General features: G+C 37.0%; 1 protein-coding gene across 1 annotated transcript in view; it reads right to left on the bottom strand.

The window, feature by feature from the left end:
• Positions 1-23,828, bottom strand: part of PRKCA (protein kinase C alpha) — a 159,988-nt gene that overhangs the window by 134,034 nt on the left and 2,126 nt on the right. Inside the window, exon 2 of the mRNA XM_055795016.1 lies at positions 22,273-22,304. Coding sequence (XP_055650991.1) covers positions 22,273-22,304 — 32 coding nt within the window. The remainder of the gene's footprint in view (positions 1-22,272; positions 22,305-23,828) is intronic.

A 23,828-nucleotide genomic window follows, 5' to 3' on the forward strand; every position in this document is an offset into this window, starting at 1 on the left:
ATGTCACTAGCAGCCTTGGAAGTTCGAAAGAAAAAAGTACTTGGTAGAAATAAAAAGCAGATCAGTGCTAAAATAACAGACTGTATTTTAAATGCACAACAGTAGTCTTCAAGTAGTCAATGAAGAAGTACCTTCAGTATCTGTCAGGCAATTCCAACAGTTACACAGCACAACAACAACAAAAGCAGTAAACAAGCAGTACAGCATAAAAGCAAGTGGTACCACCACCAGAAAGGTAATTTATAATTCTAAAATTGTTGCTGAAGAGAAAGAACAAACCTGTTAGGTTTTACGTTTAAAATAACCACAGGCTAATAAGCTCTCCATTAACAATATTTTGCTTCCTTTTTTAGGATGGCAGAATATGGTGAAAAATCTAGAGCACACCATCCAAGAGATTTAAGGTTTTGCAACACTGTCAAGGAGACACGCAGCCCAGAATAACCAGTTACAGGAACCTCTATACGACGTATACAGAGAGCACTATATAGAGTATTTGGTTGGAAACCTATTTATGGTGTTTAGTTAATGAACATTTGTTGCCTGAAGTAACTATTACTTTGACCATGTAAGCTCCTACATAAATTACCAGACACTGCAAAATATGCAGTGGAAGCGGTCAGAAACACAGACACCTTCCCCTCATTTACATTCACGGGTTTTTAAATACCAAAAATGCCGTCACATACTTCAGTTTCACATATTCCAGCTTCTCCCGTTTAAAACTTCCTGTATTAAATACTGGTATGGGTTTCTACTCACATTTAACAGTGAAAACTACGAAGACAATAATTAAGTCTTCCAATTTAACAGTCTTCTTACATCATATATTTAAAGATATTATTAGAGGCCCTAAAAATAAGCATCATACCGAACAGCCAGGAGAGATACCTAATACTCAACAAAATGCAGTCAAGGGGATGAGCACCACTGCTATTTTTAGCAAGAATATGATTTTCTTTTATATAGGAGCTTAAAGACTAATTAATTTTGTGGGAAAAAGAAAAGGTTGAAAACAAAGTACATCAAACGTGTTACAACTGGCTGGCATCTGGGTGTATGCCTCACCTCCCTGGCACATGGCATTCAAGTAGGAAGAACACTATTTTTGGCACCACTCATTTCAAAATTTTACTACATTTAAATTGTGAAACATATCATTTCTAGGCCACTGAGTAAGAGCAACAAGAAGGAGGAGAAATTACAGTTAAAACTGAAAAAAAAAAAATTATACATAAACATAAATGTATCTGTAATCAATCATTATATAAATATAAATAATGTATCAATGTTCCACAAGGTCCAAAACAGTGGCTCATCACCAAAATCAAACACAAAGGAAATCTTCACTTATAAACATTTTTAAGGCTTTGATGTTATTTAAAATTAAAACTAAGAATCAAGACATTGATGCATTTCCAAATATTAAAAGCTACAATATTTGGGGGGAAACGTAGACATTTCTTCTAGATGTCATCAAGCTTGAGTCACACATGATTTCATGTTAATGTTATTTCAGTCCTAAACGCTATAGTTACACAATAATTCAAATAGAAATAAGCTCTGAAAGGTTAAAAAAAGAGACGAGAGATGTCAGCACTCGGTTCAACCAATTCGACTTAAAAAGACAACTGCTGAGTTTATTCCCTAGGTTTGAGCACAGAATAAAAACTTCAAGTGTGGAATATTATGCCTAAATATAGGTTATCATTGAGTATAAATGAGTATTCTGTAGCAAATTTCTGAAACATTTTGAAGACTAAGTGTGTTTCAACAATACTTAGTTATGAATTTACCTACCTTGCACCTAAGATTAATGTAAATGACTAGGAAAACAGAAAAATAAATCACAGCAGGAACAGACCTTGAGAACTTTTCCACAGAGTGATAACAATACAGAAATAAAAATCAATTTGCTTCATTCACACCAGTGTGTAAGCACTGCATTTCATGCAGTTTCTTAAAATTATTCTTTTGGGATTGTTTTTGGTAAGTAAAATTCTTTTCCCTAAACATTCTACATATTGTCAACACAAAGCAAGCTTCAGCGTATAGCTTTTGTTACCATCACTATTAAACCTAGGGTAAGAAATCTTTAATTTTCATAACATTCTTGAAGTAACCTACTTACAGGATAAATGACAAAATGGAAAGGAAAACATTTACATGAGAAGAAAATCAAGCAGTAGTATTCAAACAATGTATCATAGAGAACATATAGTCCGATCAAATATTTAATGATTCCCAACAATCAACACCAGAGCATTAATAGGAGTGAAACAAGGTGTTCTAAATCATCTTTTAAAATTCCTTTTACAGTTTCATAAATGGAACACATAACCCTGTAAAATAATCCACTGAAATTTTTAAGGAGGAGGAAGTACGAGATGACACACCGTTAATGCCCATTCAGAACTATCTGCACAGAAACAAACATTCCGAGTCCCAAGGAAAGCTTATCTGGTACCGAGATGAGGCTGGCAGTATCAATAGTCCTTAGTTAATTATTTCTAAAGAGTAATAATTAATGCCTGGGGGAAGTGGAGTGGTTTGCTCCAGATCTTCTATGCCAGATACTCAAAGTCTTACCACTTAAAACATGAAGTATGTTTCCCTTGGCAGAGGTGCTCTACAGGGAAAATTGAGAAATTCTCCTTACAAGCTAAAAATGGCATGGCTCTGAAGTGTCGGTTCTCAAATGTTTTAAGTATTTTATTTAAGTATGAGAAGCAAAACACATTGTAAGTATAATAGTAATTTTTATCCATTCTCAAAGGAATCCAAGCAAGGCGTCCGAGGGCTGTGGGCAACGATGCTCAAACTGCCATAAGCCGTGCTAAGGCTGATGCTTCCTGACCCTGATAGACCCCAGGCACGTGCAGGTACCCCTGGCAGGGCAGCCCACAGAGCCAGGGCCAGCGTAGGCTGACAGCCAGACACTTACTCAGCTTCTCAGGCCGGTTCTACAGCTTGTGTCAAATGCTGCTCTGCCAAGGCCATGCTGATACCGATACCTGTACTACCTGATAAGGTCAAACTGCATCTACACAAGCTGCAATCCCCGCAGGAAACGCAGCGCTTACACACGGGTGCCTCTCCCAGCCTGCAAAACAGGAAACAACACAATAGCATTTCATCTGTGGGGCTTGAAAGGAGTCGCAAATTTGGGGGTTCTTCCATATCAACATTAACCTTCCGTTACTACCAGGTATTTCAGATATATTAGCACATACAGCAACTAAACCGTCCTTCCTACACAGCACCGGGGTGCTCACAGAGTCCCTTACTCTGATAAACAGCGTAATACACGGCGCTGTTTTGGCACTTAAATCATGTTCCAATACATTAAATGCCCCACGAAGAGTGCCAGAGTTTTCCTACATTGCACTTCATAAAAGTTACTCTTCCTTGGAATATATCCATAAATAAAAGGCTGTAACGTCACAATGTACAGTACAGGGGTTCCTAGGTTATTTTTAGCCAATACCAGCTGACTGTTGTAGTTTGCTGTGTGATTTGCTAAGCGTAATAAAAGAAAAATCAATCAGACAGTAAATCAAGGGAAAAGATGCAGGTCGCATGGAATTTCATTATAAATTGATTTCTAATTATAATATTAAATTACTACACTTAACATTTAAAGAATCAAAAATTGTTTCAGAATACATTTCTAAAATATTTTTTGTTTATGTGAAAATAACTGCTAGTGGCAAGGAAAAATAGAAGCCGAAGACCCTGCCATTTACCAACTGCATTTGTCATGGAACTACTATCATACAAGGCTTTAATGAGATTAAATAGCATAAACTACATTTCACTTATTGCTCATAATAAAATATGAGTAACTGGAAAATATAAAAAAGATCTTCCTAAAGACTCAACAAGAACTAGAAGGAAATGCTTCATTTCAAATGAAATCTAAATAGTGAAAAAGTGAAATATAAAACTGGTATTTTTTCAATACATGCAAAACAACATCCTGTGGAAGTTTTAGTTTCTTGGAATACATCGAATGTCAACCTTTGAGCAGCAAGGTGTTCAAAAACCACAGATGACCTGTACCAAAGTGCAAACCCAGCTGTCCGTATGCTCCAGGAACCACTGCCTGCTATCCTTGGAGAAGATGCCCAGGCAGGTTTCCAGCTCCACCATTCATGGCACTCGCCCCCCCACCAAAGCTCCTCCTGTTCCCTCTTCTCTGCTTCCTGCTTCCCATTTCCTTCTACCTTTTCACAGGAAAAACTATCACGACAGCATAAACTCAGGGTAGGTAAACTCTTGCCAGGCACAGACCCTTTCAGAGTGGGAGAGAAGAGAATGAGCCCACACAGGTTTCACCCAGAAGCTGGAGCTCTCTGGGCTCCGGGGGCAGGACAGGACAAGCCACGGCGTTCCATGCTAAACTCTTCTGCCCCACCGCTCCAGGCTCCACACACCCCCGCAAGGAAGCAGGCAGGCATGCAAGCATTTTCCAGCTCCGAGATCAGTTACTTACTCTCCCTCCACCTTGAGAGCTGCTAAACTAGAGAAAATCTGACTCAAATTGAGGTCAAAGGAGGAGCTGAAGATGAAAAAGGTGTTCCAAGATGAAAGAAGTGGTGTCAATAAGTGCAAACACTTCTGGAACTGCGAGGGTTTCTAGCTATGTTATACGCTGTATTTTTAATACATCTTTATTTCATTCCACCAGCTTCAAATAAGGAAACATCCCAAGGATGGTGACAGCATGCTGAATTTGTAGCTATCTGCAGAAATTAGTTACTATAAATAGTTTACCCAGGCTTTTTAAGACACAGCTGTACCAAGTTTCCACCAGAATCAAAATTGCTAAGACATCAATTTACTGCATTATTGTCTGTTCCACAAAGGTTGTGACAGTATCCCACCACCATCCCATTTTTTTTTTCTGGATACCCTCATCACACATTTTAATCTTATTATCTTTAAAGACGGAACACCATCTGCAACAAGCTTTTAAAAGATTCTTCTGTAGAAACAGAATCCAGCGATGATAACAAGATTCTGTGGGTATGACTGGATATAATTTTACTGTGTTAATCGTGACCCAAAAACAGTGCCGTGGTCTAGAAAGATGATTCTAAATTTCAGAAATATAGTACAAATCACACTCTAAACCTTAACATACATCCACCTCTTCAGCCCTTACACATAACCTTTCAGCTGCAGCGATTTAACAAAGCCAGGGTAGTAGACACCATCAGTATCCATAACAATTTGCAAAAATTCTCAGACCCACAGGGGTTTCATAAGTTAAATCTTGTAATGGGCTAAAACAGAGGGAGCGGTGGCACTCACTTTCCAACCTAAATACATAAAATCTTTTAACTATGGAATCAGAACTTAAATTCACACCTGTCAAGCAAGTGATAAAATTACAATACTGCAGCAACAACAAGCTTGGGTCTGGCAGAGGCAGGGTTGTTACAGTTTACAGTAACTCATCACAGAGCTAAATTAACACCAGTTACAGGGGTGATCTTAGGAACAGATTACTGGGGAGCAAGTAACTATTAAGAAAGGTATGCATTATAGAATTGTTCTCATTTAAACAACCCTTGAGTCATGTAGCATCCTACAGAAGCAAAAGGTTTAGAAGAGAATACAATTCGCTGTTAGAAAACTAAATGGAAGAGTAAGATAACATAAGTAATTATTCAGGTATAGCAAGTTATTAAAATAATACCTCAGTGAAAGCCAAAACTAACTGAATCTACTTCTAGACAATGACCTCGTCTATAATATTCTGCTTGAAAAACTGCAAGTTCCACCAGCTGAAGAACACACACCTTACTCAGCAAACCCAGGAGAGGCTCTCAGCAAGCAACGCTGTACGGACTACTGGATCACTGCTCGGAATTGCACTGTTCTGCTCTTACACTGACTCATCCCTTCAATATTCAAACTCCTTAGGACAAGGATTCTTGTAAAGCATAAATACATCTTTGCACAAGAGTCTGTGCTACAGTGATTCAAAAAAAAAAAAAAACCAACACCACCCTGTCTTGCATATTTATCTCATGTCCTTGATTCTGATACAATCTGTGTAACCTAAGCACGGCTAAATACCAGTTTTACGGGTGGAGCAGTATTAGTTTAACATACAAATGAGACTCAATGCAATTAAATTTTTAGTGTTTTGGAGACCCTTAAATCAATGACAGAAAGGCAGAGTGTTACTGTCTACAGATAACATTTAGAAAAACCAGAGACCTTTTAAATCCAGAGTTCCATAAGCATGTTATAATCTGCAAGTCCACATGTGAAGAGAAAGCCTAAGGGTATGCATACACAGGTTAACAAGCAAAACTAGAACATCTGGATCTCTGATAAATTTCTGCCTTTTAAACATATCAGTAATCTGTAAGTAAAAGTTGTGTTACCAGAGATCTCTGTATTTTCTCAGGAGACAGCATGCAGATTTTTTTAACCCTGAAATAAAACAACATCTTCACAAACGGCTCTTTTCAAAACTGATCTGGAGACACAGACACAATTTTTAAAAATTCACACTGATTTAGTGAATTCTTCTAAAGAAAGCTTGGAGTTTCCCATCAACAGAAAAGGCATTTTGGACACAACTGCTTTGAAGCCAAGCAGGCTTTGACATTTTAAATTGTTCAATAGAGTTTTTGTGTAAACTGGTCTCACAAGATGACTTAACAAATAAGATATACAAAGAGAGGTTTCCATGTCCCAATTTGACTTGAAAGCAATCCATATTTTAAAGCCAGCACTGACTAATTTTAAAACTATTATGCAGAAACTACACATGTTAAATAATAACTAGCGTTCTACCTCTCCTAAAGCCAAAGTCCAAACTACGCATTAGCAGAAAGATATTTTTTTTCCATTTTCAGTCTGAAATTTTTGAAGGATTCATTACCAAGAGTGCTGAAAGAAACTGATGTTTTATGCTGTGTTAACAAGTAATACAGAACCCGTTATCTTCCTTCAGGGCTCCCACTTCAATGCCACATCAATGCTTTGCAAAGCCCCGGTGCTGTAATTGCTGCTACGTTTTTAAGAACAGGTGAGCGAGGCTTGTGGCACTGGTGCAGAGAGTGTGAGATGGTGAGGAAGGGAAAAAGCTGGGAGCACTTACTTGCTTCAGGGCTTTGTGATAAGCAACTTTAGAATTAGGACATGCTGTTATAAAACACAGCAGGACATCAATTTCTAAGAGCAGACATGTGGCCTTGAAAAGCATCCTCATGGCAACATGGATTATGCCATTAAAACAAATTAATAAAATATCAAAGTTGAGAGCTAAGCAAATGTTAAGGGGTTGATTCATAGTCTTAATGTTTCCCTTTTGAATGCAGAAATTAAGACAGTATTCCTTCAAAAACAAGAAGGTAACATACCTAGTGAAGTCAAAACTAAATCTGGAATTATAAGCAACTAAAAGCTGCAAGGTTTAACTGTTGGAAAGCCACAGATGCATTTCGGCTACCACCCACCAACTTGCACACAGGCAAATTTCAGGCTGACAGAAAACCCCGAACAAACTACAGAAAACCCTTATGCAATAGTCTGAGAAACAAAACAGTTGGAGAGAAGCCACACGAACCCAACTCCGGCTAGGTCTGCTCAGATTTCTGAAAAGAGCTCATTCACATGGTCCACACTTTGTTGTTTAGCACAGCTGTTTCTAAAGCTACTCCCCATTCTAGTAATGTTTTTCCCTTCCTATTTCACAAAAGACTTCAACATATTTCCAACAGATGCGTTTTGTACTCCAGTAATTTAGTGATATTTCCTGATGACTGGTTAACACAAAAGCTGTAGCTGGTTGATCCAAAGATTGCATCTGTCACCCTGCATCTCACCATCAGGTCAGAATGAATTTCTAACTGCAGAAAGAGATACCACAGAAGAATAAATTACTCTGGTTTTAAGCCTCAGCCTAGGGATAAATAATTTGTCCATCCAACAACAGCTAGAATTAAGGGTTCGGCTTTTTTCAAAATATGCTGTAACAGGGTAAAATAAAACAAAAGCAAAAAAAAAGCCCAAAAATTCATCCAAACCCAAGTTAAACATTTTCTTATCATTACAGATAGCACAACAGAAAATACTCCTTGATCATTTTCTCATGCAAGATCATCCTCTTTCCCATCACCCATGTGATTTCTGTCATCCTCTTAATTAACTGCATACAGCAAAATAACCTGAATGGATGACCTCACTCACCCTGAAACCCAAGAGTAACTACAGACAGAACTTGGTTCAAGGAGCAAGTTTCTCCTACCACAGCACACACATCCAGATATCCCCCCGAGCTTTCCTTGCACACAACAGCACAACAGGAAAGATACTTAATAAGTGACAAGGACTTATCTGCCGAGAATGAGTTTCAAGTGTATCAGGTTCTGCTCCATTGATAACTATATTCTAAAATGTATGTGTGTGTGTAACGACAACAAAGAATCCTCTCCATATCATTAAACCTGGCAGAACTCTATTTGCTGAGGAAGAGCACTGTAGGCCTTTCCTAACAGGATGAACACTGCGTAGCATGGTAAAATCATCCAAATTACCTCACACAGTGTATTTATGTATTATACATGCACAGGGGATCAAGCCGTTCCCCGAGTTACCTAGGAAGTAAGGGCTGCATCTTCTCACTACAGCTTTGTAATTACTGTTACAAGAGATGTGTGTATAATGAGAATTATTTTTTTTTTGCATGGTCCATAAGTCAGCCACTTTCTCCTGATGAGGTATATATTATATCCAAGAAACGTTTCAGCTGGCATTTATAGCTCTGTCCTTAAATACAGCCACAACAAGCATAATCTAAACGCTATCAACTATTTATCTGACAATACTTTATGTAAAATTTTAAGAGCTACTATCACATTGTTAAATTGAAATTTCAATACTGAGCTCAAGCGACTAGTTTCCACTTCAAAAAAATATATACAGAAAGTGACAGGATAGTAAGCGCACATATCAGCACACCGAGTGTGTCTCTAGGTTACTAAACCTTCTGTATCAAGGGCATCTCACTAAATATTAATGCAGAATATGAGGTTTCAGTTTTTCAGAGGATCCCTGCACCGCAAATAAGAATAAGTATTAAAGTCTATACTATTAACTACAGATTAAGGTCAGAGCCCAACGGTTGTTCCATATAAAACAACGTAACAGATAGATGTTCATTGACGGTGATACTGATCCATTCATACAAAGCAGCTTGCAAGATCCAGGCTTTAAAATATTAAGAACATTTATTAGCTCAACATTAATACAATCCTACACTCTTATAAAGAGTGCCCCTGACTGCAGAGCTGCTATGAACTGTATGAAGTGTATTTTGAAGTTCTGGAAATACATCAGTTATGCTACCTGACGGCCAGCCCAGTTTCCATGCTCTACACCTCACATTTGATGGTTCTAAAATTAACTCTACTGATTTTATCACCGATTTATTCTTCACTTTGCCACATTAAATGTCAAATGATCCCTATGTCTGACACTGCCCTTTTAATTATGACAACAAAAGCTTAAAGATGATACCACACCCACCCCCCTGCCCCTTCAAAGCAAGGCTCAATAAAACATAAGCAACGGTAGGAATTTAAAGGTCAATATTTGCATAAGTTGAGTAAAAGCCAAGAAAGAGCAAGATTTATTAAAAATGTAATTCTATAGTAAGTCCTACAGTTAGTACTCTTTCTAATGTATTGATTTAAATCACAAACTAAGCTCCACAGATAGCGTTTAAGACTTCATTAAAATTTACTGAGCATATTTATCAATGCTTTTTGCAGAAAGCTTGTTATAAAAACCTGCATAAACCCAAACAGACCCCTCCAATACATTAATGATATATGATGAAGTCTTTTATTCCCTTCATCAATCTTCAGCTACACATTTACTTGAATAATCAATACTCCACAATTACGATGTGTCCATAAATTCATTGCCCTACATCAATACTTCAGTTTATTCAGTATCTTCTAAGATGAAGTCTCAGTCACTGTCAGTCTCATTAACCTAACCATCCACATTTTATTGTTCTGTTATCAGGATTCAAAAGCACTTAAGATGACAGTAGCAGTAAAAAGCCCTGGGACTTTATATGCCCATTATGGTGACTGGGTTGTTTAAAAACTGGAGCTGTAGTTGCCAAGTATGATTCCAAATATAAACACTACCACCACCAGTCCAGAGAGAAGCTTAAGGCACAGGCAGGAAACAAGAGAATCTGAAGTCAAAGACCTTCCACAGAAACCAGGAAAGGGATGCAATTGTGACAAAAGTTTATCCTCCCTCTTTGCAACATTGAAACGGCTCTATTAGCAAGTATTTCACAGTGTTCTTACCACATTTTCTATTCTATATATTAAAAAAAGGAAAGAAGAAACCTGTATTAGGACAAGGCATACGAAGCAAAAATTCAGGCATACCTGCTCCGTTGTAGCTGTCCCAGATACTAAAGCACTCCCAGGCTTCCAGGGATACCCTGTTAGATGGGCCTTCAGGCACAGCCCTGAAAATAAGGGACCTTGTCTTCAGGTTACTTATCGTCAAGTATCCAAACCCATAGAAACTACATAAAACATTTGCTGCCATGAAATGATGATGCAGCGTATACCAAATTATGAATAAAATACAAGCCTTAAATACCTGTAATATAATGTATTTATAATCTAAAACAAAAGTGACACCTAGTCTTGTACCAGGTTTAATAATATACAACATAATGCTGGTTTTGCAAAGTGTTCAAAGAAAAGCAAGCTCAAGCTTAATTAAATGAACAGAACTTTATACAAAGCCGACAGCTACGCTGCTCCTCATTATACAGCTTCAGGAAGCTGACACAAGACTCCAGTTCTGCAGAAATCTTAGAAACAAGCTTAGCTCACTTCTACACACACGTCAACAAGGGCAGGCATCAGTTTTACAGCCTATGAGATTTATCAGGCACACCTGGATATTCAAGGCAGAACAAAACACTTAGAAATACCATTCAGTGAAACAATCGGCAATAGCATACAGAACAGCAGAGCATAAAAGCACTAATGCAATCGTATGCTGCGCGTTTGGCATGACCACTGCACGATCTATTAGGAAACAATGCCACTTCTAAGAAAAATGTATAAAACACATCCCTCTTCATCAGCCTCTTCGGCAACTATGCAGTTTTTCAATGCTCCTTTTCAGAGGTAAATCGGGGTTCTTACTGCATAGGCAATTCAGAACCTAACACTAAAGAACCTACACTAATTGTACCAACATATAGGTCAGATTTACACAAGCAAGTAGCAACACAAAGAAATAAATTGCCATGAAAACACGCTAGCTTTTTGCCCACTGATCTATTGGGATAAGAATGGAATTTCAGGAAGTTTTCATGTTTAACAAAATGCACTTTTATTCTCCAGGGTCTTCAGATGGTTGCAACAGTTGCGTTCACTTGTCATGGACATACAACGCAACGGAGGCACGACAAGAAATAGTTTAACTAAGCTGCACAACTAGACTTATGGAGCTTTTACTGTGTTGTAAAGGCTCACACCTGAGGATCTCTGAAGAGTGTCAAAAGGAATTTCAAGCAATATCTAGGCATCAAAACATCTGAAAGAGTATAAAGAAAACATTTTTTTTCTCCCTTTTTTCTGTAATCTTGCAACATTTGTCTCAATGGGCCCATACACGTACACAAAAACTGAAAAATATCCATCCCAGGAGCGTACCTATTGCTTTCTACCGTGTTCGTACCCACTTATATTAACAGAGAAGCTCCATTTTATAAAAATATATCCAACAGATGTAATTTGTAAGAGCCGATGACAAGAAAGGAAGATACAAAAGTGACATACTTGGAATGCTCTCAAATTTAATTCACTTAAAGTAAAAGTTAGCAAACAAGGTAAGAGCAATCCAAAATCTGACTAATTTAAGGCACAACAGAAATTTCATCAGCTAACTTGTTGTGATGGAAAAACTTGAAAAAAATTAGTCATATCCTTACAATAAATTCTGTTGCATTAGTCTATTTCTATATTTGTTTTAACATGATTATTTTTTAATATTTCCTCTGAGTCAAACAAGTTTAGGGAATTGTTAGGTCAAAATCTATTCGTTTTATAAAATTCTGGAATGGATGAAAATAGAGATGCCCAGAACCTGTCAGCACCTGCAAGATATCATCTTCAGACACACAAAATTTCTCTGTGGATCACAGCTTGTATGCCAAAAACTAAACTAGTAAACTAGTTTAGGTAACAAGTACTAGAGAACAGCATTAGGTAACACTTCTTTGCCCAGAGAACCAGAGGATGCCACGGAAATGCACGCAGTGTGATACAGAAGCAGAAAGAACGACGCTGCAGACATACTTTAGCAAGCAAAAGCAATTATGAGGGGGGGGTGGGGGGGGTTGCACTTCCCAAAAGTTTATTTCTGCTTATCTGCAGAGGAAAGCGATAAGAATGCAGATCATGATTACTAACAGTAACATCTTAGGAAACAAAAAAAAATTTTAACATCAACCCACTAAAATACTAACATACACAATAGCTTTCCGTAAGATAAGGCTTATTTCTGCACTCTTTGTCAGAACAGGAAGATTCACATTATTTTTTTAATATTAATGATCAAGCTATTTGAGAACAAGAATACTTTGAAGTTGATTCTGGATGATGTTCTGGTGACTAAAAAACAAAGTAAAAATTCAACACAGACTAGAAGTTGAAAGAAGAAAATAAACTATTCTTCCAACTCATCCTTGTACATGAATAATGTTTTGTTTACTGAGGAACTAAAATAACACATTTAGCACACATTCCAGAGAAGTTAAAAGTGCTATTAATTTTAAATGAAAATGCAGAGTGCAATATCTGTGCTTTGGAAAGAGAATTACACTGGGAATAAAGTTCAGCACTCTTCAAAATGAGAATTTCCATCTTCAGTCCGTACCTTATATTATGTACTTTCTCATATTTAACAGTAAAATAAGGAAGGACAGTTTCTGATCCACTTTTTTGCGTCACTAATCTTTTTTTAACATATATTAATTAGGCACACTCATGTACATTATTAGTGACTTTGAAACCCAAGCATATACAACCCCAATTTCTAAACATATGGTTCTTGTAGATTTAAAATTTCAAAACGGTTAATAAAATTGGTACCAACATTCATTACACTATCATTTTAAGGACCATTTGGAGGGGGAAAAAAACATCTAATTTTCAGAAACAGTCTTCATAAAGTTTGCTCCAGAACAAAAACTGCAACTTTCAAATGCAACTACAAGTTTAATTTATATATATGCAAATACTTGCAATGTATACAATATTAATAGTTTTAGATAATGCTTTTGGATTTAAACTAAAGAATAAAAAGGGTCAATGGCTGCAGCCCTAGTTAAAATTTTTTTGTCATCTGAATATGGGCTATTTTCTCAGCAAAAAAAATAAAAAAGGCAACAACTTGACAGTTATTACATAAGGTAAACAAAGCCTTAAATATGCTGTACAAACTATTGGTGTTGATCATTGTCCATTCATGGACACTTCCGACAACATCAAAACCTATATGAATGTGACTAAACGAAGAACAAATGTTCTTCTACATCTTGACTGACCATCATATAAAGACCAGTATCAATTAGAATTTTGCAGCTTCACTTTAAAAACTAAACAGTAGCAAATTAAGACACTAATAATAACCGGTGTTTCTGGACAAACTTGCATTTTCAGTTCATAAAAAGTGTTTCTGTATGGGTGTAAACAAATTATTAAGTAAGACACTTTGTAAACAATAGGGGACAGACAAAAATAATAATTCCAGTAAGTTTCTACATTTATAGTGACATATTCCAAACATCTAATAAAGCTTGTTTGATGAAAATATTTTAATTAATAAAAACAGCACTGTGGTTTCAAAATCTACATTAAATCACAAGAAGACATTCTGAAAAAAGGTCTACGTGCCTGCAGTTCCATACAGTCTAAGTTATATAACTGCAGAAATTAACCAGGAAACTTCACGTAAATCGAATTATAATGAAGAGATCAGAGTAAGTGACAGTGAAATCCACATTAAGATACATATGCACGTGTTCTGTTGCCTGACAAGGTAACAGTTATGAATCACATCTGCGGAAGGCAATACTCATAAATTGCTGCCATTGAAAAATTAACAGCTGATGACCGACTCCCGAGCACTCCCAGCCCCTACAAGTCTTCAACAAGCACTGCTGAAACCAGTTAGCATTATAATATTCAGTATCTACAAGAATTTAGAAACACTTGAAGGGTAGTTCCTGTTAGTAATTATACACAAGAGTCCTTCACTCTTAGACTTCCATGCTTTCTACTGCAGATGTCAAAGCTGAGGAACCGAACCTAAAGTACTTATTTAATAACACATAATTTTTACCTTTTGCCCTAAAAAGAAACAACCCACAGAAACAAACATAAAAAATAATTATCACTGCATCCCAACACGGAAATCTGGTTTCTTCATCTTTCTGCAACTTTCTTTCCAACATTTCATTAAATTCTACTCATGCCATAAGTCACATCCACAGAAATCTTGTATAAAATTAACACCATATGTGGCTGCATATAAACAGTTGATATGCAGTATTGCACTAAAGCAGAGGGAAAAATAAAGAATACGCCAAACTTTGTCTTGCCCAGGACTCAAACTGGTTTATCTGTCAACTCTGAATGAGCTATCACTCCCACATGTTTAATTAGAAGCTGAAAAGCTTCATAAAATTACATCCAGGGCACTGGAACAGTCAGTTTCTTTTGACTGTAACACACTGCTGGGATATCTAACTAATTCAAGTAAACAAAACAAAACTTAGTATTTTAGAAGTGTGGGAAGGGTGAAGACTGTTTTAGCCTTCAAATGTAATAAAAGAAAAAAACCCTTTTGCTGCAAGATAAGATTTAATTATGTTCCAGTTTTGATGAGCACAATATCACCAAGGAAACTTTTAAGAAGACAGAAGTGCAATGGCGTATTTCTCTTATTTTACTGTCATGTTCTATGTTGAGTGAACTGTATATTTAATGAATTGTGCATTGGGTATAGAATCATTTAGGTTGGAAAAGACCTTTAAAATAGAGTCCAACCATTAACTTAGCACTGCCAAGTCTACCACTAAATCACATCCCTAAGTGCCGCATCTACACATCTTGAAGATACCTCCAAGGATGGAGACTCATCCATATCTATTTGATTTTTATTTTTTTTTGCGATACACATAATTGTAGTAACAGAGAATCCTCACCAACATGAATACATGTATCTTCCCTCTTCTGACAAAGATGTCCTATTGTCCTTTCTATAGAGCAATGGTGCTCAGAGACAACATATCCCCTTTCCCCCTCCCAGAAGACAACTGCTGAAAGCATAAACCTGTATGTCTACATTATCAAGTAACACTCCAACGGGAAAAGTTCTGTAGAAAAAAACAGTACCAAGACCTAGACGCCCATACAGCCCCCATTTCAGTTCAGAGGGTTTACATTTGATGAGCTGCAGTGTGATCCACGAGCCCAACATCCTTTAGTACCTGGAGGACATCAAATGTGCTGCGGTACTGCAGCTCTCTGTGCAGTATCACGCAATGGAAATCCACCCTGCGTGCTCCAAGACCACCCAGCAAAGCAAACCAAAGCATTGTGAAAGCAGGGATAACTGGGATATGCATTTCCAAAGGGCTTCCCTAATCCAAACCAACACTAATGTATTCGCACTCATTAAGACTCAGGAGTTTCATCTGCATGTCAGTGCTGTTCTCAGTAAAAGCCTGGAACGTGGCTAATTTTTCAGAATTCAGCTGCAGGGATAGGAACAGAATCTCAACTTACACTAATATCAGGCAATTAATAGGACCGCATTTCTTCATAATATGGGACATATGTTGCAAAGGGAAGGAAAGGGACAGCTGAAGGAGGGGAAGAACAAATAAATAAAAGCTGACAAGAAAAACATACAATAAGCATCTTATCTGCATGCTTATAATCTGTATTTCAGATTATCTGGAGATCATTAAAATTACTATCCTTTGAGGAGGAGTCCACAGGTACACAGTCCACAGATCAGGCTGAGGGTAAAAGGCCAACAGAAAGGGGCAGAGCTGGCGACAGGAATCATTGCAACTGTCTGTGTGCTGATAGAATTTATGCTCCCAAGTGGTGTTGTTGGGTTTGGGTTTTTTTCTTTGATATTTTTTTTTTTGGGGGGGGGGGGGGGGGGGGTGGGTAAGGTGTATGTGGTTGGTTTTTGCTCTGGAGGTTCTATTTTTGAACAGATATCTCCAAGTTATACACAAGAAAATATACTAATTAGCTGCTTTAAATATATTTAAGTTCCTGTTTCAGAAAATGTCATGCTGACCATTAAGTGACATAGAAAGCATCAGTCACAAACTCTTAGTGACTTCCATGGAATTCATTTCTAAATCTCAGGCTTATAGAAACGTTAATGTAAACTGTATCACGTGACTAACAAGTAATATAAAGAACACAAAGAAAAACACATTGCCCAACTGTGGTCTGTAATACCTGATCCCACCACAAAAATGATAAAGGTACAAGAGAAGAGATTCTGGTATACAGAGGAGAACTTACTTTGTATCTTATCCACCCTCCGGCAATAACATTTCCAAGTAAGGAAGACAGAAAATATTTTTCTGAGAAGCAACACAGCAATGTAATACACTTTTCTTTATTAGGTTGGGGTTTTTTGTTACAAAGAAAAATGAAGATAGTAAAACAGACAAGAAACTCTTGATAGGGGAAACAGAGCTAATGGGATGGAAATCCAAGAACTATGCCTTGATCCATACACAAGAAAGAATGAATTGTGCTGCTTCCTCTATAAACATGTTATAAGAGAACTGAGGACTAATAAAAACTGTACAGGTCACCCAGGTCACAGCTGTTCAGAGGTTTCATTGGTTCAAATCTTCAGAACATAGATATAGCATTAAAAATCCCTCAACCACCTCTTTACAGAGACCTTTAATACAACATTTTTAATGAAAAAACGTGGTTTAAAGAGGAGGCAGCATCAGTGGGTTCTTTTGTCTTTTCACTGTAGAAGAGAGGTCAAGAACTAGCGGACAAAAAAACAACGCAGAGGAAATGGAAGTGCTGGTTTAATGTGCCAATATTATGATATTTGCGAGGACAGTGAAAAAATAAAATCCAACCATTTCTATTTTTAGTGAAGGAGCTACTGCAGATGTCTAACTAGCCCAGAACCAGCAGCATTAAGCAGCATACCTAGCATGACACAAGCTATTCCAAAAAGTTTACCATATCGACTTCAGATAAAATTCAACATTCAGAAAAAGTCTGAAAATAAATTGAAGGAAGGTGGGGGGGAAAAAAGGTGGAAAGAGCAATAGTTGCACAGATTAGCTAAGCATAATGATCTGTTTTCATTGATTTCTCTAATATTTATGTGAACTAGAAAACAAACGTGATACTCTTCCTTAGCTAATTATCCTTAAGCCAAATTTATTTCAAAGCTGAAATGTAGCAGAATATGGCACCTCCTTAGATCCTGCAGTAATAGTGTAAAAGAAGGAAAACTTGCAGTTAATAACTATAAATTTTGACCATTTGGAAGAGAATTAACAACAGGCCCTTAATCAGGAACATGACTTGATCGTGTTTATATTACTGTAACTAAAAATATTTTCACCTTGAGGAACTCACTGAGCCTTCAGTGCTGAACTTAAAACCACCGTCTAAACATATATAAACACACGTTCTTCAATGAACACTCTTCACATCTTAGTGAATTGCTATTTCTTGTGCTCTGTTCACCAGAAAAACTTTCTTTACAAACCAAACACAAAGAAACAAATACAGGTTATACTCAGAGTATAACAGTATCAAAGAGTGAAGAAGCCGAAATTTAACTTAAAAGCTTGCTTAATTTGAGCTCTGCTTTCTTAAAAGAGGAACTTTCATGCGATGGCAGATTGAAAAACACTTTATTCCATTTTTCACATTCCTCTTGCAGTATTTCCAGGTGCATATCACAGTAAAGCTTTCAGCTTTACAGACAGCTTGCTGCCCTGCTTGACAACCTAAGAACGCAAAACAAAGCCACAACTCCCTTAAACAATCTCATTATCATGTTTTCACTACCACAAAGAAAATCAAAGAGCAAAACCAAAACAGGAGAATAAGAACCCCTGTTTCAAAAGCACAATATTTTAAAATAGTTCATGTTTGTAGAAATCAACAATAAAACACAAACAGCAAACCGCTTCCTACTAACAGCAGGCAGTAACAATATATTCCTTAGGAGAAAATTAATCCAGCTGAACTCTTTCACATTCACACATTACCAGTGACAGGCCCAGACTGTTCCCACTGCTACTTTTTGACCCCAAACCTTCTCTCTGAAAAACTAATTTCTGATAATGCAGCAGAAATCTGCAGCCTTTCCATGAAATAACGTATCACAACTCATAGTTGCAAACCTAAGTAGCCATTCTGAGTATCTATTTGCTAGTATATACAGCAGCTAGCCACACCAGAATATACACATGAAGATACAAACTACTTAGGATGCAGACAGTCTCTTGCTAAGCATTTGTGTGGTAATAATGCAATTGCACCCTGAACCTCTGGCACATTAAGGGCATTAGAAGCCATACTAAATTGAATTTATTGTCTTTTGAAAATTCATAGGGATAGCATAAAAATAAGGAGGGGAGGAAAAAAAAAAAAACACACAAAGAATTTGGCAAGGTTTTTTTAAAAGAAAATAAATGCGAATCCTTCAATCCCAAAGAAGTCACCGAAATGTTTTTACGTAATGCTGAAGCTGAACACTACAGCAGAAACATAGGCATTGAAATCATAAAAATAATTACATGCATTTGAAAACATGTTCCAAGGCTCAAAGCCAGCCTGATGAAAAAAGGTATTAATGGTCCAAAAAAAGATCATCGCAGTATAGCATTAAGTTTTAATTTAAATAAACTTAAACATAAAAATACTTTCTTTTGAGGACATCTCTTAAAAATAAAACTAGAACTGTATTGTGTGTGACACTTTTCTAAAAGAAGCTTTAAAAACATATAAAAGCATACTGTGTTAGCTGCAATGCTTAATACTACATAAACACTAAGTAGGGACTTTTCACAGAACAGGTGGGGTTGGAAGGGACCTCTGGAGATCATCTAGCCCCAGGTTCATCTACAGCAGGTTGCTCAGGATCACATCCAGGTGGGTTTTGAACGTCTCCAGAGAAGGAGGCTCCGCAGCCTCTCTGGGCAGCCTGTTCCAGTGCTCTGTCACCCTCAAGGTAAGGAAGTTCTTCCCCATATCCAGAAGGAACTTCGTGGGTTGCAGTTTGTGCCCGTTGCCCCTTGTCCTGTCGCTGGGCACCACTGAAAAGAGCCTGGCCCCGTCCTCTTGGCACGTGCCCCTAAGGTATTTGTGTGCATGGGTAAGATCCCCTCGGTCTTCTCCAGGCTACGCAGGCCCAGCTCTCCCAGCCTTTCCTCCTAAAGGAGATGCTCCTTTCCCCTCAGCAGCTTTGCAGCCTCTGCTGGACCCTCTCCAGCAGTTCCCTGTCTCTCTTGAGCTGGGGAGCCCAGAACTGAACACAGTACTCCAGATTTTTTAAGTAAAGAATTATTAACACAAATATTCATAGAATAAATGCAGTTTCTTAGAGCAGAAGCATCATTTGAGTTTGATACATTACTCTTGTGGACTTTTCCCCTTCCCTTTGGTAACAAAGGCCAGAGAAATTTAAAACAACTTTGGAAATAATAAAACCACCTAACTCTGAAACCTGCCCGACATCAAGTTTCTGTCTGCCAGGAGATTTTACAACACTCCTGAAAACAGCTAAAAAAGTTTCTTATAATGGAAACTCTGACGGACCAAGAACTACAGTTATACTAGGAGCTGTCACTGTAATAGTCTTTCCTTTCTTTCATGTCATACTGAAATCTCCATTTTCTTCTTAATTTGTCACTCTTTTCTGTAAAGGTAGCTTATCTAAAGCTTAATTAAAGAAACTAGGGGGTTTTTTGCAACCAACCTTCTAGTTTCACATGTTTTTTAAAAAAAAAAATCATTCTTCTCACTAATTTTGATCATTAATTTGTCTTCCCAGGTTTAGATGATGATTTTTTAGATAGAAGCTTCAGAAAGTTGAACTGAAAAAACACCGATTCACCTGCTTAACTTTATCATAGAAGTTTTATTTTTCAAGAGTATTATCCGAAGAGTATGAACTTGATTTTCATCAGTCAAATTTAATGAATGATGGCAAAAAACCCCACTACTTAAACTTATTAGCGCACCAACAATAACTTGCTACAAGCTACCTAAAATTTGAATATTTTTTAGAGATTTTGACTGTGTAAGAATACAGACAAGAATGATGAATACAAGTCTTCATCAAAGGGACACTGCAGAACCTTACTCCAATGCAGACAAAAGTCCAGTTTGAACATATTTAGGTCCCTAAAAAGTATCACTTCCAAAGCATTTAAAAATAAATAAGGCTGCTCTACTGCTTTTACTCTTGGTTGTATTCAGGCATGGAGTTTGGAGGGAAAATGCAACTGAATTCAAGTTTTTAGCTAGCTTTAGCAAGATTAGTCCTCATCAGACAAAACTACTTCTAGCTAACCAGAATTCCAATGGTAAAAGGAATTCTGGGCTCAGAATCCAAAATACTGGAAATGAACTGCCATAGCAAATTTGATCTGTGGCTCAGATGAGTGGATCATGTCCAATTTGATCCACTACCTGACTGACTGGAAGACAGGAGAAAGTCAACATTGTGCAAACTGCAAAACTTAAGATACATAACAGTATAATTTAAATGCAGCCCAAATTATTTTCTCTATACCAATGGAAAACTGTACTGATCACCTAAGTAATTCCTTAACTATCTGAGCTATGCTGAATGGGATTCAGGAAATGCCATTCCATTTCCGACTGGGGACTACAGACTGACGTATAGCACTACTCTGGATGCTATGACTAGCAAAAAACTGGAGGATATCTACAAAACTTAGTATTAACATCTTGGGACACAGAGGAAGTTACATACGAGATTCATAGTAAAATCATGGTTGCACGCTTACCTCAATAAGGCATGCAATGTTCTCACAACACGTGTGTGCCTGCAAGTTTCTACTTGCAGAAAGAAAAAATATTTATTGAGACATCTTTAAAAGGCATCATTCTTTTGCATTCAGTTTCTCAGAGGTTTAATTTCAGGAATATCAACTAACATCAACTTTCACAGAAATACCACAGAATCCATAATTTCACTAACTACTAAGTAAAAGCAACATTCAGGATAGTCAAATATGCTCTAAAGCATTAGCAAATAACCATTTAAAAAAATATAATGAAAGAAACAACCAAAAGGCTAGCTAATGAGTACACAATGTACATCTGCAGGTGAAATGATAGGGAAGAAGGTGGGGGAAGAGAAAGAGACAACAAAAAGCCTCATCCTAATTAGGTAAACATATGACAGAGAGAAAAAAACCCAAACAATAGTGGGGTGCGGTTATGTTATGATTAAATGCTAAATAATGATAAGAATTTGGCAAAAATACAGAATATGTGAGAATACAGCATATAATGCTCTGGCTTTCATGTGTGTAGTTATCTTCCACTACAGTACCTTTCAATTTCTCAAGGTTAGTAGAATTTATTATATCAGTGATTTTGTAGCAGTGGATTTTTTTGTAATTGTATATTACATAAGACAGAAAAATGCTGCTTGTCCTAAAATGTAGTTCAAACCAAAGGTCCTCCTAAACATACAGCGCATGAAAATTAAAAACAGGGAGCTTGGGTTATGAAAAGAAGCCATATGACTAAAAAGTGAATCCATTTTCCAAAACGCCCACACAGACAAGAGCTTCTGATGTGAAAAATGGTCTCTGCAAAAGCTAAATTGCACAGATTATTTTCCTGAAAAGTTAGAATCTGCACTACATGCAGATTATGTATTTCCTGTGACGCGATTAAAAAAACCCACAATTTTTTATGTTATTACAGTATGAACAATTAATTGACTGTTCAATGTATATGATAGAAATACCAATACTTATTTAATTGAATAATTGTCTTCCTTTAGAATTTACATAGGCAGAAATGCTTGCTTATTTTTCCCAGGCTTGTCTCCCTCTTGCTGCAGGCAAGTTTTGGTTAGCTTCAGAATGAGGTGCAACGAGGCATGCCAGCCAACATAGCATTTGTGGCTTACCTTGACACTGAAATCCTTGTTTCCCAAATCCCCTGCATAAAAAAGAAAAAAACAAAAAACAAAAAACTGTCTTAGCATAGTTTAGTTATGATTTCTTCTCAGTGATCTGTAACAACATAAAAATAGCTACATATTAAATTACTCAGATTTTGCTAAGACAGCAACAGATTTTAAAATATACAACACAGAACAGCCCACCCATTTCAAAGCAGAGAACAATACCTGTCACCAGCTATGTAATTTCAGCTTCTGGCAACAATTTTTTTATTATTATTATTTTACAAGCTATTTTGGATCTACAATTATCATCAGCTGTGATTACCGCATAATATTTCAACGCATTTAATGCAACATGTACACTTCACAGCAATGTAAAGTATTCCAAGTTCTAGCAACGGTGTATAAAACAAATCAGACTTAGGTTTTCATCCAAATTTTAGGATTGCATGCAGACATTGTTATGTGCCTCAGAGATACCAGTGGCTTGTTGTATTGAAAGGAGGCAGGTTAAAGGTTTTGCTTGTTTCAATATAAATGAGAAGACAGGCCCACTGGCTTCATACCCATTATTCTTCCAGCTTCCTTGCTTTATTTCTGTAACAAAATAAAAATGTGCGTGGAATACTTTACCAATGAATACAGGGACACACAAGCATGGTGGCACAGGGTATCCGGAGTCCCAGTGTACATTAGACCTCTGGTAAATTGCACTGTTGTTGGTTTTATTTATTTGTTTGTCTTTAAACATTCAATATGCTCTTTCCACAAAAATATATATTTTGAGTATCCTCCCTATAAACATTTCTCTGCATTTTCCCTCTTTGCAGAACATTTTTCATCTGGAGGCCTGGAGCTGCTTACACTCAAAGACAAATGAACAAAAACCGTGAACTGTAGAAGTTAGCCAGTATGCTGTATCCAATTAACAACAGAAAGTATGGCCATCGACTTTGAGGAAACGTGTTTGTTTTTTTAAATAATATCAACAATTTCCCCACTTCACTTTTTATTTATTTATTTAAAAGAGAAGAGACAAAAAACATTTAGTATTACTTCAGGTGGAAACTGACATTACACAGCTTCGAGCCTTTCCATAGATTTCTCAAAAGGCTCTACCTGTTATGTTATACATGGGCCTAAACTAAGAAAACCAGAAGAAACATAGAAACGTTTGTTTACTTGGCAGCATGCATGACTACACTATACTGTCATTCTGCTGCTGTTTCCTCTTGTTTTCACAAAAGCAAAAAGCATGTACTGAATGTGTCCAAATGCAATGGCAAGAAAGCTGACAGCAGGACTAAGAACATGAAACAGACTGTAGATAATTTTTCACCCTTTTAAGCAGACTTTTTTGTTAAGAACATTCCTGTATTAGCTACTCTAAAAGCACAGCAGTTCTGCAGTGTTTGAGCTGAATTCATAGGCCAACCAGCTGCAGTCCCTTGACTCCCTGCTCAGTTACAACGTATTTTAAGTAAGAGGTTTTTTAAAAAAACCCAACACTTCAGAAACAAAGCACAGATCAAAGCTGTTTAAGAAGACAAGGAGGCACT

The sequence above is a fragment of the Falco peregrinus genome, chromosome 2 (assembly GCF_023634155.1).
Source record: "Falco peregrinus isolate bFalPer1 chromosome 2, bFalPer1.pri, whole genome shotgun sequence".
In the NCBI taxonomy this organism is placed as follows: Eukaryota; Metazoa; Chordata; class Aves; order Falconiformes; family Falconidae; genus Falco; species Falco peregrinus.